The sequence below is a fragment of the Stigmatopora argus genome, chromosome 11 (assembly GCF_051989625.1).
Source record: "Stigmatopora argus isolate UIUO_Sarg chromosome 11, RoL_Sarg_1.0, whole genome shotgun sequence".
Classification (NCBI taxonomy): Eukaryota; Metazoa; Chordata; class Actinopteri; order Syngnathiformes; family Syngnathidae; genus Stigmatopora; species Stigmatopora argus.
In genome coordinates, this window is record NC_135397.1 from 123,645 (window position 1) to 139,051 (window position 15,407).

General features: G+C 53.7%; 4 protein-coding genes across 7 annotated transcripts; 3 read left to right on the plus strand and 1 right to left on the minus strand.

The window, feature by feature from the left end:
• The first annotated feature begins 599 nt into the window (after positions 1-599).
• Positions 600-4,108, plus strand: LOC144084958 (beta-1,4-galactosyltransferase 3-like). Of its 2 annotated transcripts, XM_077613842.1 has the most exons (7): positions 600-1,094; positions 1,180-1,381; positions 1,578-1,816; positions 2,314-2,504; positions 2,838-2,960; positions 3,006-3,134; positions 3,296-4,108. In XM_077613842.1, the coding sequence occupies exons 2-7, from the start codon at positions 1,183-1,185 to the stop codon at positions 3,432-3,434; spliced, it is 1,020 nt and encodes a 339-aa protein (XP_077469968.1). In that variant the 5' UTR covers positions 600-1,094; positions 1,180-1,182; the 3' UTR covers positions 3,435-4,108. The 2 variants fall into 2 exon arrangements, with proteins under 2 accessions (XP_077469968.1, XP_077469969.1); XM_077613843.1 differs by having other exon boundaries at positions 604-1,381; positions 3,030-3,134.
• A 3,697-nt stretch (positions 4,109-7,805) lies between these two features.
• Positions 7,806-10,306, plus strand: cox20 (cytochrome c oxidase assembly factor COX20). Its single transcript, XM_077613867.1, has 4 exons — positions 7,806-8,210; positions 8,709-8,823; positions 8,930-8,993; positions 9,307-10,306. The coding sequence occupies exons 1-4, from the start codon at positions 8,178-8,180 to the stop codon at positions 9,446-9,448; spliced, it is 354 nt and encodes a 117-aa protein (XP_077469993.1). The 5' UTR covers positions 7,806-8,177; the 3' UTR covers positions 9,449-10,306.
• abhd12 (abhydrolase domain containing 12, lysophospholipase) lies at positions 8,346-13,652 on the minus strand. 3 transcript variants are annotated; one of them, XM_077613826.1, is made up of 13 exons: positions 12,422-13,596; positions 12,118-12,239; positions 11,945-12,041; positions 11,625-11,744; positions 11,521-11,551; positions 11,189-11,234; positions 10,979-11,108; positions 10,862-10,899; positions 10,506-10,585; positions 10,360-10,442; positions 10,182-10,260; positions 9,981-10,108; positions 9,807-9,913 (listed from the first exon to the last, which is right to left on the minus strand). In XM_077613826.1, the coding sequence occupies exons 1-13, from the start codon at positions 12,556-12,558 to the stop codon at positions 9,877-9,879; spliced, it is 1,128 nt and encodes a 375-aa protein (XP_077469952.1). In that variant the 5' UTR covers positions 12,559-13,596; the 3' UTR covers positions 9,807-9,876. The 3 variants fall into 3 exon arrangements, with proteins under 3 accessions (XP_077469950.1, XP_077469952.1, XP_077469951.1); XM_077613824.1 differs by having other exon boundaries at positions 8,346-9,913; positions 9,981-10,260; positions 12,422-13,621; XM_077613825.1 differs by having other exon boundaries at positions 9,807-10,260; positions 12,422-13,652.
• On the plus strand, positions 12,511-15,393 carry gins1 (GINS complex subunit 1 (Psf1 homolog)). Its single transcript, XM_077613859.1, has 7 exons — positions 12,511-13,679; positions 14,066-14,130; positions 14,229-14,327; positions 14,405-14,495; positions 14,567-14,683; positions 15,027-15,101; positions 15,175-15,393. Exons 1-7 carry the CDS (start codon positions 13,605-13,607, stop codon positions 15,241-15,243), a joined length of 591 nt encoding a protein of 196 aa, XP_077469985.1. The 5' UTR covers positions 12,511-13,604; the 3' UTR covers positions 15,244-15,393.
• The last annotated feature ends 14 nt before the right edge of the window (positions 15,394-15,407 follow it).

The following is a 15,407-nucleotide window of genomic DNA, read 5'->3' on the forward strand; positions in this document are numbered from 1 at the left end:
GCCTTGGATTCTCTCCACCACCAGGCAGGGGCGGCGGGCAAAGCGGTCTTTGAGGGCCGCTATGGGCGGGCGGGTGCAACTTTTTTGTTCTGAGGCATCCGGCCGGCACGGACCAAGCCGACAGACTTGAAGCAGCGGGGGTTGTGCTGAATGAAACGAGAAGCACCTGATTGCAATCCGTTGATTGCACTTGCCACATACCACATCGGTAGCTACGACACGTGACTTACTGCAGGGGTGTTCAAACTTTAGCCATAGATCCTGCCCGGTGTAGTAGTTTTCCATGAATGGCAAAATAAGACAGCCCTGTATAATGACAATAAAAGCATTCAATTCAATTCAATTCAATTCAATTCAAAAGTGATACATGGAGCAAGCTCGGTAGCTCCAATCCTCCCGGTGGAAGAGGATGGCAAGGCAACGGCCGTTGTTCCGTCAAAAAAGATCAGGTTTATCAAGCACTCCCAAAGAGCCGCGGGCCGAGCCAGCGTTTGGCGCAAACTTCCTCTTTGTGATGATGCAAACCTTCACTTGGCAGAATTCCCACAGCAAAGTGCATCTTTGGTCATCAAGACAAGATGTAGGGCTCCGCCTCCAGCCCAAATTCCAGCTGCCGCAGATAAGCGGCGTGCTAAAAAGTCATTGGCGCAATTTCCCGAGGCGCTCGTCTTCTTCCACGGCGCCGTCCTCCTCGCCAAAAGCGCGAGTGGCGGCCTATTCTCCCATCCGTCCGTCCGTCCGTCCGTCCGTCCGTCCGTCCGTCGGTCCGTCGACTTTTCCAAAGAAGGTGGAGGAGGCTGGAGAGATGGCCATTTGGCCATTTCTCCCGGGGAGGCTGCCTGGCTTTTTCTTCAACTTTTGACAAACGCGTCACCGGACCTGCTCGACCTGCCCAACGGGATGTAAAAAGGCCCCGAGACGTTGAAGGAATGTTAAAAAGTTGGAATGGGTTGAAGCAGTAGGATGAAGTACGCCTGAAAAGTTCCTCCATCGCCGTCGGGACAAAGCGCCGAAAGGTGAACGGCCTCGAGTAGAAAGGCTAGAAAATCCCCGACAAAGGTCACCAAATCCAGGAAAAGCAACGACCGGGGCAGGCAAGCGAGCGAGCGAGCAAGCCAAGCAAGCCAAGACTTTGGAAGGCCAGACCTAAATTCCTGGTGATTTTGTGCCGTCGACCAGCCCATGGCCCGCTTCGGCCTCCTGCTCAAGTGCGGGCGCTGGGCACTTTCGCTGGCGGCCTTGGCGGCGCTGACCCTGACCATCCGCTACGTCTTGGCCCTGGCGCCCTGGACCGTCGGCGGTCACGCGCTCCCCAGCGCCGCCCACCCGGCCCAATCTTCCGCCGACCCGACGGAATGCCGCGCGGTGTCCCCGCTGCTAGGTAAGAACGGCCGTCGAGATGAAAGCTTTCACGCCGCCGCTCCAACCGTGAATTCAAGATGGCAATCGAAATCTTCGCATCATTTATTCTCGTACGAGTGGAATGGATTTTCCCTTTGCTCGTCGCTCACGGCCCTTTGAGCATGGGCTGAGCCCAGCTGAACGGAGCATTTCTTTTGATTTTCTTGGGGGCGCAGTGGGGCCCTGCCCCCCCAACCTCTCCTCGGCGCCGCCTAGCTTGGAGGAGATCCGGAGAAAGAGCTCCCCGTTGTCTCCGGGAGGCGCGTACAGTCCGCCGGAGTGCCGAGCTCGCCACCGCAGCGCCATCGTGGTGCCGTACCGGGATCGGTCGGCCCACCTGCGTGCGTTCCTGGACCACCTCCACCTTTTCCTGCAGAGGCAGCAGATTGAGTACAGGATTTACGTCGTGGAGCAGGTGAGGCAAGGAGTCCAAACGGATGGGGTCCCGAGATTGACCGCCGCCTCTGCCGCTCATCCTCGGTTGAAAGAATCGCCTCTTCCGGTACCGGCTCTCGGTGTCACTTTCATTCCATTCTGGGAGCACTTTGTGGGCTTTTCCTCTTCAGCGGTCACCTCCTGTTGATTTTGGACCACTCGGGGGGGGCTTTTGCCCTCGTATACTTTGCTTTTCATTTGAGGCCACATTCTGCGCATTTGGGGGCAACGCTAGGTGGCCTCTTCTGCCTTGCCGTGGATAGCGGGGCACTTCCGGCTGGGTGGAGGTTGACTTTGGGATCCCGGCAGATCCCTCGCCGCTCCTCCGGGCTTCCCCTCCTCTTGATTTGGGGGCCTCTCCGGCTCCCGTCGGTGGGCCGCCGCTTGGGAAGGGGCGCTTTCCGTGGCTTTGGGATGCCTTCCCGCGGCTCTCTCTCGGCCCCACGTCCCGCTAATTGCCCCCGATACGTCCCACAGTGGGGGCGAGGCACCTTCAACCGCGGCAAGCTGCTGAACGCCGGCGTGCGGGAAGCCCTGCGAGACGGCAACTGGAGCTGCGTCATCACCCACGACGTGGACCTGCTGCCCGAGGACGACCGCAACACTTACGGCTGCGACCCGCTCCATCCCACGCACATGTCGGCGGCCGTGGACAAGTTTCATTACGTGTAGGATGGGCCGCCGCCGCCACCAAATAGGGACAGAAGCCTGCGCTGAGGCTCATTTAGCAGCGGTAGCCGCTACGTGGCGAATGGTGCGAATGAGCGTACTTTAGCGAATGGTGGCTAATTTAGCCGCGTGCGTGCATGCGTCTATGCAATTTGACAACATGAATCTTGGACCTTGGACCACTTGATGTATTTTTTCTGGTGTAAACCCGGTACTCATACCTCTGCCTTTGCCTCTGCCGCCGCCGCCGCCACCGCCACCGCCACGCCGCCGGATGTCCTCGTTGTCGGCGGGCACCGGCCGTCTCACTCCCGATGGTGAACGCCCGCCAGACTGCCGTACGTCACGCTCCTGGGCGGAGTGGTGGCCGCCACGCCGGAGCACTTTACGACGATCAACGGCTACTCCAACCGCTTTTGGGGCTGGGGCGGGGAGGATGACGATCTGTGGAACAGGTGAGAAGCGCCAATCGTTAACTTCCTAACCTAATCTAACCCAAGCCTCGCTTGCGTCCCGGCAAGCAGATTCTCTCTGTCCGGCATGAAGGTGGTGCGACGCCCGATGGCCGTGGGTCGCTACAAAATGATCGTGCACACAAACGACAGGGGCAACGAACCCAACCCAAGAAGGTGGGCAAGCCGTTGGCAAAGAGAGGGAGGGCAGGGCGGTCCCGCCGTCCGCCTCAATTCTGGTCGGAACCCGGGACCAAGACTCCATTCGGATGGTTGAAGGGCTTCTTTTTGATTTGGATTTTTGTCTTGGCCGCCGCCCCCATCCCCATACGTTGCAGGGAGAATCTCCTGAGACAAAGTGGGCGCAACTGGCGCTCGGACGGCCTCAGCTCCATCAATTACAAAGTCCTCTCCAAGAAGCTGGAAGCACTCTACACCAAGATGACGGTGGACATTGGAGAAGAGCGCGCCACGTGAGCCATCCAAAGTGGTGGTCGCCGGCGGCGGCGGCGTCATCATCGTCATTGCACGTCCGGCCTTTTCTCCATTGGGACGATGGAAGAGACAAAAGATGATTGTGGTTCTTGTCGTTTTGTTTTTTAGGACTATTGAACCGAACAGCACATGAAATCCACAAAATCGGATTTAAGACAAAGATCTGGCGGCAGATGTGGGTGGACGTTCAATCATTTGGTTAAGAAATGGGATGTGGGAACGCTACACCACTGACCGAATTTACCAACTGACTCGGTTCCCAACAGCTAAACATCTAGTCATTTATCGGGAATATCGTCGTCCGTGCGTGACATGGAAATGTCTCCACGGAGCCTAAATGTCTTTGTATTTTGCGAGTCGACGAGGCAGACGCCGAAAGCCACGGCGATCCCGATCGACGTGGCCTCGTGCTGCGTTCACTGCACACTTCCTTCCGCTGTCCTCCCTTCCTATTGAAACGGGGCGTTTGGGGTTTACTTTCACTACCTGTTCATTTTCCGGTCTCTTTGCGTTCGATGGCTTTCCTGTGATTTTTGCTGCATTCTGCCCCCAAAAGCCAAGGGCTCCTTGTGTGATGGGAATTTTTGGAACGTTTGACCGTTTACAAAACGTCCGAGTTTATTGATGTGTTTGTGTAATATTTTACATTTCTACATCACTCATACCCGTCAACCTGGGCCAATTCCTCCCCGTATTAATGATTGGAATTCCCCGTATTAAGCAATAGAAAACCGTACAAATGCAACGCGGCACATATTTACTCACATAGGTTGCACGTAAAAGTGTTATGGTCGCGCCGCGTTGTCGTGACGCGACCGTGAATGTATTCGGACCCAAGCACTATGACTCATAGCTGCTTAAATAACGAAACAGGAAATGATCATTAATCATTTCCTGTTTCGTGTGAAAGGGGAATGCGTGTGCGCATATCATGCTTAAAGCATGACTATATTAGCAGTTGACGATGACGTTTTCGTCTGCTACCAGTGACCGAGACGATCCGGATTAGAGCCGAAATGCGTCAAACCAGATCCGTTTTACAAAAAACGTACTTTAAAAAAATCCCGTACAAAAGTTGTTATACGGCGTACACAATTTGAAATGATCAAAAAACGTATAAGTTGACAGGTATGCAATTGCCACTGGTAGAGTTGCAATATACATTATAAACATTCCATCATAGCTTTAATTCTATGCATCGAATCTGTTTAGACACTAATTATCTCGTGCCTACTAATATTCATTATTTTTGGAATTTTCCACTGCCTACTATTATTCCAGTGCCTACTATTATTAATTCATTTGGAATTTTCCACTCCCTACTATTATTCCAGTGCCTACTATTATTCGGGTCTTCATAGTAGTCTTATGGGATGCTTTGTCATCCTTCATATGTCCAGCGCTTCAATTTCTTCGAGGCGCTCGCTCGCTCTTCAATGGTCAAACGTTTGAAATAGGTCCAAAAAAGTGTTGAACTGGCTGCTTTGTCAGCAAAGACATAGCTGACAAAGTTGAATCAACGGGGGTTGGGTCAGTGTCGGTGGGGGCAGCTTTTCGTTCCAGCCATCCTGCACCGACCGAGCTGACTGACAAACTTGAAGCAACGGGGGTTGGGCTGCAAGAAGCACCTGACGCCAATTCACTGATTGCACTCGCAGGACACTAGTATTGTGGAAAGCTTTGCTCTGTCCAGGTTGAAACCAAAGCACTCACTTTTGCCCTTTTTTTTTTTAATTTGCCCAGCCCTGTTAAATAAATGCCTAGTCTTATGGGATTCTTTGTCATCCTTCATATGTCCAACGCTTCAATTTCTTCGAGGCGCTCGCTCGTTCTTCAATGGTCAAACGTTTGAAATAGGTCCAAAAAAAGTGTTGAAGTGGCTGCTTTGTGTTCTCCAAGTCATTCAGCAAAGACATAGCTGACAAAGTTGAATCAACGGGGGTTGGGTCGGTGTCGGTGGGGAGGGAGCAGCTTTTCGTTCAATCCGTTCAGCAACAACCGACTGAACTGACAAACTTGAAGCGACGGGGGTTGGGCAAGAGAAGCAGCTGACGCCAATCCACTGATTGCACTCGCAGGACACTAGTATTGTGGAAAGCTTTGCTCTGTCCAGGTTGAAACCAAAGCACTCACTTTTGCCCTTTTTTTTTTTAATTTTGCCCAGCCCTGTTAAATAAATGCCTAGTCTTATGGGATGCTTTGTCATCCTTCATATGTCCAACGCTTCAATTTCTTCGAGGCGCTCGCTCGCTCTTCAAAGGTCAAACGTTTGAAATAGGTCCAAAAAAAGTGTTGAAGTGGCTGCTTTGTGTTCTCCAAGTCATTCAGCAAAGACATAGCTGACAAAGTTGAATCAACGGGGGTTGGGTCAGTGTCGGTGGGGAGGGAGCAGCTTTTCGTTCAAGCCGTTCAGCCGACTGAGCTGACAAACTTGAAGCGACGGGGGTTGTGCTGCAAGAAGCACCTGACGCCAATCCACTGATTGCACTCGCAGGACACTAGTATTGTGGAAAGGCTTGCTCTTTATGAAAGCCTACATTTTGTGGAATCGTTTGAAAGGAAAGCCTAGTCTTATGGGATGCTACGCCTTTATATCAAATCAAAAGTCTTTATTATCATCATACACAGCTGCGTAGAATGAAATGGGTGAAATATCATTCAACAAAGGTGCTCTTAAATGAGTCCAAATGGTCCAAAGTCTGCGCTTTGATGGCCAACGTTTTCAATAGGTCCAGAAAAAGTCTTGGACTGGCTCTTGACAGTTTACACCAGGCAGGCAGGCAGGGCTGGCTTTGCAAAGGTGACAAAGGCACATACATAGGTGGAAAAGTTGAATGGCCGTACGGGGGTTGGTTGGGCCGCTGTGGGAGGGGAGGAGGGAGGGAGGGAGGGAGGGGAGAGAGCAGCTTTCCGTTCAAGTCATCCAGCAGCCACCGAGCTGAGCTGACTGACAAACTTGAAGCGACGGGGGTTGGGCTGCGACAAGCACCTGACGCCAATCCACTGATTGCACTCGCAGGACACTAGTATTGCGGAAAGCCTTGCTCTTTATGAAAGCCAACATTTTGTGGAATCGTTTGAAATGAAAGCCCAGTCTTATGGGATGCTAGGCCTTTATATCAAATCAAAAGCCTTTATTGTCATCATACACAGCTGTGTATATAACAAAATAGGTGAAATATTCATCAGGGTGCTCTTAAATGGGTGAAAATGGTCAAAAGTTTGCACTTTGAAGGCCCACGTTTGAAATAGGTCAAAAAAAGTCTTGAATTGGCTCTTGACAGTTTACACCAGGCAGGCAGGGGTAGCTTTGCAAAGGTGACAAAGGCACATACATAGGTGAAAAAAGTTGAATGGACGGGGGTTGGTTGGGCCGCTGTGGGAGGGAGGGAGGGGAGAGAGCAGCTTTTGCTTTTGCTCAAGTCATCCAGCAGCGACCGACTGAGCTGACAAAGTTGAACCAGTGGGGGTTGGGCAAGAGAAGCAGCTGACAGCAATCCACTGATTGCACTCGCAGGACACTAGTATTGTGGAAAGCTTTGCTCTGTCCAGGTTGAAACCAAAGCACTCACTTTTGCCCTTTTTTTTTTTTTAATTTGCCCAGCCCTGTTAAATAAATGCCTAGTCTTATTGGATTCTTTGTCATCCTTCATATGTCCAACGCTTCAATTTCTTCGAGGCGCTCGCTCGTTCTTCAATGGTCAAACGTTTGAAATAGGTCCAAAAAAAGTGTTGAATTGGCTCTTGACAGTTGATTCCAGGCAAGGGTGGCTTTGCAAAGGTGACAAAGGCACATACATAGGTGAAAAAGTTGAATGGACGGGGGTTAATTGGGCCGCTGTGGGAGGGGAGGTGCTCCAGCAGCTTTTGCTTTTGCTCAAGTCATCCAGCAGCGACCGACTGAGCTGACAAACTTGAAGCGACGGGGGTTGGGCAAGACAAGCACCTGATGCCAATCCACTGATTGCACTCGCAGGACACTAGTATTGTGGAAAGCTTTGCTCTGTCCAGGTTGAAACCAAAGCACTCACTTTTGCCCTTTTTTTTCGAATTTTGCCCAGCCCTGTTAAATAAATGCCTAGTCTTATGGGATGCTTTGTCATCCTTCATATGTCCAACGCTTCAATTTCTTCGAGGCACTCGCTCGCTCGTTCTTCAATGGTCAAACGTTTGAAATAGGTCCAAAAAAAGTGTTGAACTGGCTGCTTTGTGTTCTCCAAGTCATTCAGGCAAGACATAGCTGACAAAGTTGAATCAACGGGGGTTGGGTCAGTGTCGGTGGGGAGGGAGCAGCTTTTCGTTCAAGCCAATCGGGGGAAAGCGGAATAGAAATACGCTGCTAATATGTTGTCGGACGTTAAAAATGTGCGGACATCCTCTGATAACTGATCCCCACCCTCAACAAATCAACGTAAACAATTTTGACCGAAAACTTTTGGCTATTCTCACTATCTCATTTCACAGTTTTAATCCGTCTGATTACTTGTACCTTTCCAAATGCTGCCTTCACAATCACAATTAAAATGTGTCAACGAGACTTTCTCCCGTTCAGACGCGGTCGGACAATAATAGCGAGCGGACTGCTCCGGTACACCGGCAAAGGTCGAGCGATTCTAGTTTGGTTCTCCGTCGAACTCTTTTTTTCAGCCCCCTTCTCGTCTTAAAAGAAGAGTTTGAGGAGAAGTTACCATTTTGAAAGTGACAAAGCACCGCACACAAGCTGAAATGTCGCAAGAAGAAGAAACGAGCCATGAAAAGGTCAGTTGCAGGGATAGCATACTAGCCTAGCCTAGCCAAGCCAAGCCAGCTCAGTTACCTGTGAGCATGGCCTTTAACGTCTTCAGCCCTGCCGCGAAACACCACACAGAATAGGAGTATATTTTTAAAGTTGTACTTTCACAAGGCTGACAATATCCAAATGGGCCTTTATCTTTAGGTAGCAACTAAAAACCTAAAGTGACTAGCTTCTGTAGTGGCTCCGGAGAATATGGCTATTACGTATTACTTTGACAGTGGCTTTTTATTGACAAGCAATCCACTTGGCGTTTGTGAACGGATGACTATGCTGTTAACGATTGTGTTTATTCCAATGAAAATGCCATCGTTTGACCTTTTTCGGAGCGCAACGACGTCTCCCCTAATGCCTGTGCGCAACAAAAAAGCAATCTCACTGCAATGCGTCACCTGCTCGGGTGGCACGTCTAGCGCCGTCAAGGGCGACCAAATGAGTTCATCCAAGGTCTTGTGGCCGCGCAGGGCTACCGTCTGCTGGGGATTCTGGACGTGCAGAAGACGCCGTGCGCCAGGGAGGCGGTCCTTCACGGCGCCGCCGCCTCGTCGGCTGTCGGTCTCCTGCACTTCCTGGCCACCAGTGAGTGAGGGGCGATCGGGTGGGCCAGTTGGCATGTAGCCAAATCGCCGGGCGGGCGGACGGACGGGCGTATGGATGCTCACCGTTGACCCTTGTGTGCACGCAGGTCGTGTGAGAAGGTCCTTTGACGTGGGAGCGGGGGGCTTCCTGCTGGCCACCTTTGCGTCCTGGTGGGTTCCGTCCTTGCATTACCCTCAAAACATATGATGGGCTTCCAGTTGTGGTATGATGACAAAATAGTCACATTGCATCATTTTACCAGGAGAAAAGTCGTCACATTTTATCACCTGCGTAACTTGACGTCAATTGAGCAGAAAAGTCTTATTCGCTGAAGAAAAGCGTCCATGATCGCGTTCAAGTCATGTGGTATTACCAGGGGAAAAATGGAACGTGACAACAACTAGCCCAGCTAACCGGTTTATAGTCGTTCTCTCGGCTAACTTTAGACATTATTAGTTTGAACTTTTGAGGTTTTTTTTGCAGGTGCTACTGTCGCACCAGCAATGCCAGGGAGCGAGCGCGGCAGAGGGTCATCCACCACGGCATCAAGAACAAAATGGTCTACCAGGGGACGGGCGCCGACCCGGCCAACACCGCCTCTCCCGCCTCGCCCCCGTCCCAGTGAGCCCACGGAGATTTCGGCCTCTTGTCCTCCCGAGGAGTCCGCTTCGCCGCCGGTTGACGGAGGCCTCGTGACGCCCGAAGCGCCTCGACGCCAATTGAACAATAAACTAACCAGGAGCTGGTTTTGAACGCTAACGCCGGGCCACCAAAGTTCCTTTCGTCTTTCTTCGGCGAGTCAATAGCTAGCGGACGCCCAATCCGTCAGAAGCGGGTCGCCGGCGGCCCGCCCGACCGACCGACCGACGGCTCGCCCGGGAGGTCTGGCGCCTGTCCGCGGTCCAACCTCAAAGAAAGGTCTTTTGGCGTGGCGTCATTTTGAAGCTTGGAGCCGATCGCTCGTATTGACGAAGAAGAATTGGTGGATTTGGAAGAGGAAATACTTTATTGGCTCAAGCGTAGTAACAGTCTCCGTACGGGCGACGGCCGGCGTCACTCTTGCCCGGGCTGAGAGGAGTCCAGGAAGCGGCTGCCAAAGAACCCGAGTGAGAGGGGCGGGGAGGACGGAGGGTTTGACGCCCGGTGGGGGTCGCTACCTGAGGATGGCGGCCAGCCGGGGACTCCTGTAGATGAACTTGTGTCTGTAGGCCAGCGCCGACGGGAAGGCCGCAAACTCCACCTTGCGAGCCCTCAGGCTGTGGGAGCGGGTCGCCGCCTGGTACAGCTGCGGGAGGGGGCGGAGCCTCAGGACCACCACCGCGCCCGAGGGTTAAGCCGGCCGCCGCCAGCGTGCCTACCTGCTCGCCCAGACGGAAAGGGACCACGGGGTCGTCCTCGGCGTGGAGAATCAACGTGGGGCAGGAGATGTGATTGACGCTGAGCAAAAAAATACAAAATAATAAACAAAGATGTCTGCTTGCAATCGTGGATTGTCGCCTCTTCTTTTTTTCTTTCACAATGGCAAAAGGGACTGACTTCTCGTCGTTGGCGAAGCGGATGTCGTTGGCGGTGATGGCGTCCAGGAAGAACCAGTCGAAGCCGGGAAGGTGTCTGTACGGCTGCCAACGACGTTGAGCGTTGTTAGGGGAGTGGGGTTAAGTTGGCTGAGCCCGAGACCTTACCGTGGCCAAGGGGTGGCTGCGGGCCTCCTCTCTGATGTTGGTGAAAGGACTCTCCAGGATCAAGGCGTCGGGGGGACTTCCTGCAAAGAAAAATGCATCCGCCCTGCCTCATTTGGAAGCATTCGCTGGCCATTTTGCTTGGCTTCCTACACATTGAGGGACTGTCAACTCTCAATTGCTCTTGGTCTTAGTTTGTCTTTAGGCCAATTCTGGAGCACTTTCTGTGGATTTCAATGTCTTTACGGGGCTCACTTGCTCTACACGTTGGCTCATTTCCCGGTCTACCGGTGGCGCTAACCTTTTTGGCCACCCATCTCACCCGGGGCCACGTAAATCCGGCGAGCGGGCGCCCTTACCTGCGTCACACAGTCGTCTGACCAGGTTGGTGGCGACGCTGAAGCACAAAAGAGAGACAAACGAGTTGGCGGTGGCGTGGCGCTCTTTGGCCCGCAATCCCCCGCCCCTTGACTTACCCCGTTCCCAGAGAGTGACCCCAGACGTAGAGCGGGCCCCGGCCCCGCCTCTTCTTCAGCCACTCGTACACAGAGAGAGCGTCCGACGTCATCCCGCCCTCCGACGGCGAGCCCGGAGAGTCGCCCCAGCCTGCTCGGACCGAGGCGGCCGGTTAACGCTGGGGCGAGGCGAAAGAGCGCCACGCCGCCGCCAGCTTTTGGTCGCGTCACCTCGGTAGTCGAACGTGACCACGTGGTAGCCGAATGAGCTGAGGACCTGAAAGGAAAGGAGACGGCCGTGGGTTTGGCCACTCTCGCCGGCGCGGTCTCGTCGCTCGCTCGCCGGTGTTGCCAGATCGGGGAAGGGTGCATCGCTTTGGGCCAAATTTGGCGCTTACGGAATGAACTCTTTTACTCTTTTACTGTTTTTACCGAGCTGGCAATTTAGCGCCTCGCGGTGTGCAAACGGTGAACTGCAGGTCGTATGTCACCCCACCGGGGAGGATTTAGGAGGCCGTCTTTCCAAATCCGGCAACCCCGTCGACCGTCGCCGCGACGCCTACCTTGTAGAGTTGAACTCGGTGGTCGCCGCCCCTGCAAGGACACGGCGTTACGTTAGATAGCGTGGCACTCAAACGCGGCACCGAGTTAGGGGGGAGTGAAAGACCTGGTCCCGGTGTTTCCGTGGAGATAGAGGATGGCCGGATGGGCGGAGCTTAGCGTGGATTCAAACCACTTGGGGTCTTTGCCTTCAGCTTCTCTCCACATCTCCGCGGGAACCGTGTGCCTGACACGCAACCATCATTACAGGTGGGAAGGCTCAAATCTGGAGAAGTTGGTTATGCTAAACCTTTCAAAGCGTGTCATCGCTAAGGTGACGACAATTGTATTCAAGTAAGTGCAGCGGTCAAACTGAATTTTGCTCCAATGGTCACATTCCAAGTGAATGGAATGGAGCTTTGTACCTAGCCGCCATCACATTCTTACCAGACTCCGAGGCCGAGCGGCCGCAAGTAGAAGTTGACCGTGTGGTTGAGTCCAAAGTCCAAAGGTCGTGTGAGGTCAAGAAAGAGGGGGACCTTGACTAACGCAAGGAGGACGGGACGTTAACAGCAAGGAAGTTCAGCTGAGGAGCGACGGCGGCGGAGGAGGCAACTCACCAAAGTTGAGGAACACAAGTTTGGCCTGAATGGACGGACACAGCTTGATGATGAAAGGCACGCAGACATAGATTAGCAGTAGCCAGCGGGCAGCGCGCTTCACCTTGGACAGGACGCCGCTCCTGACATTGGCATGTTACCAAAAAAAAACCCAAACAAAAACATTCCCTCTAGTACAAGTCAAAAGGTATTTGCCTCGCTTGCTTCTAAAATGACTGACATGGCATGGCATGGCATGGCACGGCAGTCAGTCAGACAGTCAATAAATCAACGGGAGCAAGCGATCGAAAAGACGAAGACCCACCTGGCGGGGATCTTCATAGCCGGCGCCGTTCTTGGCCGCGATCCCTCCTCGGCGACTTCCGAGGGCGATGGCGCGTCGTCTCGCTCTTGCTCTCGCTCCTCCCGCCCAGCAGTCGTCGGCGGTGTCCGCTTCCGCATAGCCGCAAAACGAGGGAGTGGCGGCGGCCGGTAGACGCCGGGCGGGCGAGCGGGCCGACGACGCAGACGCTGTTCTCTTAGCCGGGGGAGGCGAGACGCTAGATCCGGCTCAGGAGCCGCCGACCAAGGGATGAACGGGAGCCAATCACGGCCGACAAGCGGATGAGAGAGAAAGAGCCAATCATCGCGCACGAGCGTAGGAGGGCGAGCCAATCACCTCCGACGAGCGGATGAGCAGGAGCTAATCACCGCCGACGCCTCTAAACACGTGACCAGCCGCGCCGCTTTCACTGTCGCCGGATTGTGTGGGGAAAAGGAGTACTATATGGCCAAGTAGACAGCCCCACTGCTTGGAAGAGACACCTCCTCGTTCATTCCGGACGAGTCCGCTGTCGCTCCATTTAACAGCAGATAAAGTCGTCAAATAAGCGACACCGTGTTGTTTGACAGTCCCCGTGTTCGTAAATATCGTCAACCGCCACCCCGTTCGCCGTCAGGCTTTTGGCACCGAAATCGAGAACGGGTTCTGTTTCCGTATAACGTCAACCACGGGCAGGCTCGCGGCTAATTCATAATTGACGAAAAATTCACCCGCTGAGACGAACAACCGTCTTGATTTCGGAGTCAACATGCACAACATCACAACATTGCAGTATCAACGGGCAGGCCACGGCATGACATGGAAACGTCACGTGACTCTCCACCCCGGAACTACCCGGTTTAGGCACTAAGTGTCTAAAGAGCTTTGCTTTTCGGACCTGATTGCAAGTCGTCGTCGTCGTCGTCTTTGTCGTCTTTTGTTCTCGTGGGCTTTTCAGGCGGGGTTCGTTGCAGTTGTTTGTGTCGGAATAGGTGACCACGGTCGGAAGAATGATGGCAAGTCAGGAGCAAGTTGCAGCGTCACGTGACTGTCACCCCCGGAAGTAGCCGGCTTTTGGCGCCACTGTCAAACGTTATTGCTTTTGGGGGCGCGTTTGCTAGGCCTCCTCTCCTCGATTTTCTTGTCTTTTCTTTCTTTGGGGCTTTTACGGTTGCTCTCGTCGGGGATGTTTGGCGAGAAAGGGGTCGAGTTGATTCGGGAACTCAAGCGAACGAACGAAGGACAACTTCCCGCCTTCAACGTAAGAAAACAAACTTCTTTTCCTCCGGGTTTTCCATCCCGACTCTTTGTTTTTGCTTTGTATTTTATTTTGGGGGGGAGGGACTGAAAATGGCTGCGTCGGCCAACAACAGCCGTAATGCCAACCTCACGCTTGAGATAAAGTATTTCACTCACACGTTTTGATATCTATGCTTCCTTGTCATCATCATCATCAAAATAAATACATTGTGGTGGAAGCGTTGGTCTTTCGCCTCCTTAAGATTTAGGAGATTCCTTAGAAAAGACAATTGAATTATTTGAATGTGACAATTAATAGTTAACGGTATTGTATTAACCTCAGAATATTGCAGCAGTATAAAAAAAACAACCCAAAAAGCAATATACACTTGTTTCGCACGTGTTCAGGAGGACGGCGTCCGGCAGGTCCTGCAGGAGATGGAAGCGCTTTACGAACACAACCAGAGCGACGTGTGCGTAACCCGGCCAACGCCTGGCGGGATGGATGGATGGTGGGCGAGCGAGCGAGCGAGCGAGCCGGCGCCTGACGGATCTGCCGTTTCCCCCACAGGAACGACGCCAAAGGCCGTCAACGAACCGACCTGATCCCGTCCGTGCGATTCCGCCACTGCTGCCTGCAGAGGAACCGACGCTGCCTCTGCGCCTACCTGTGAGGCCCTTTGCTCGCCGTGCCACGCGGACGGAAGCCGCGGCGACCACGCCATCAGCGTCTTTTGTTGCCCTCAGCTACGACCGTTTGCTGAGGATCCGAGCGCTGCGCTGGGAATACGGCAGCGTGCTCCCCGCCAACGTGCGCTTCCACATGAGCGCCGAGGAGGTGAGCGCCGAGGGGAAAGGACCCCGTTCACCCGGCCCCTGACTCCCGGCCCGCCCTTGCCGTGTGCGCAGTTGCAGTGGTTCGCGCGCTACAAAAAGTCTCTGGCCGGCTTCATGCGATCGCTGGGCGGCGGAGGTGGGCTGGACGTTACCCAGGAAACCAAAGCGCCCAAAAGTCTCTACGTACAGGTCAGAAAGCCAGCGCCCGGGCGGCGTCGCCGCCGCCACGCCACTGACGAGCGAAGAAGCCCCGTCCGAGCGATCGCCGTGCGCTTATTTTGAAAGAATCTGCCAACCACGGGAATGGGCTGCCGCGCCAGGCTAGGCTAACCCGGTCCTCGAGGGCCTCTGTGGGTGCAGGTTTTTTTTTTCCCAACACATAGTTTAACCAATGAGGTGTCTGCTGAAAAAAGAAGCACCTGCCTGACTGCAATCCACTAATTGCACGTTGGAAGGAAAACCTGCACCCAACTGTGGACCTTTCTGGAATAGTTTGGGGACCACCGCCCTAAGCCGTGGCCGTTTGTTTCAGGTGCGTTGCGTGAAGGACCATGGCGAGCTGGAGTTGGACGACGGCACGCTGGTCCTCCTCAAGAAAAACAGCCAGGTGCCCGCTCGCGCCTTTCCTCTGGCGGTCAGAGCGGTTAAGATTGGCGCCTCTTTTCTTTCTTCTTTTCCAGCACTTCCTGCCGCGCTGGGAATGCGAGCGGCTCATTCGCCAAGGCGTCCTGGAACACGTGGCCCCTTGAGCGCTCCCGTCCGCCGAGCCATCCCGCGACCCGACGGCCGGCCGCCTCGTTTTGGACGTTTGAGCTACGGGGACTCGCCGGCGCCCGTGAAGTTCTCTTCTGACCTTTGTCGCAAGAGGGGACCGACGATGTTTTGGGGGAATGTTGACAGTATTGAAATAAAA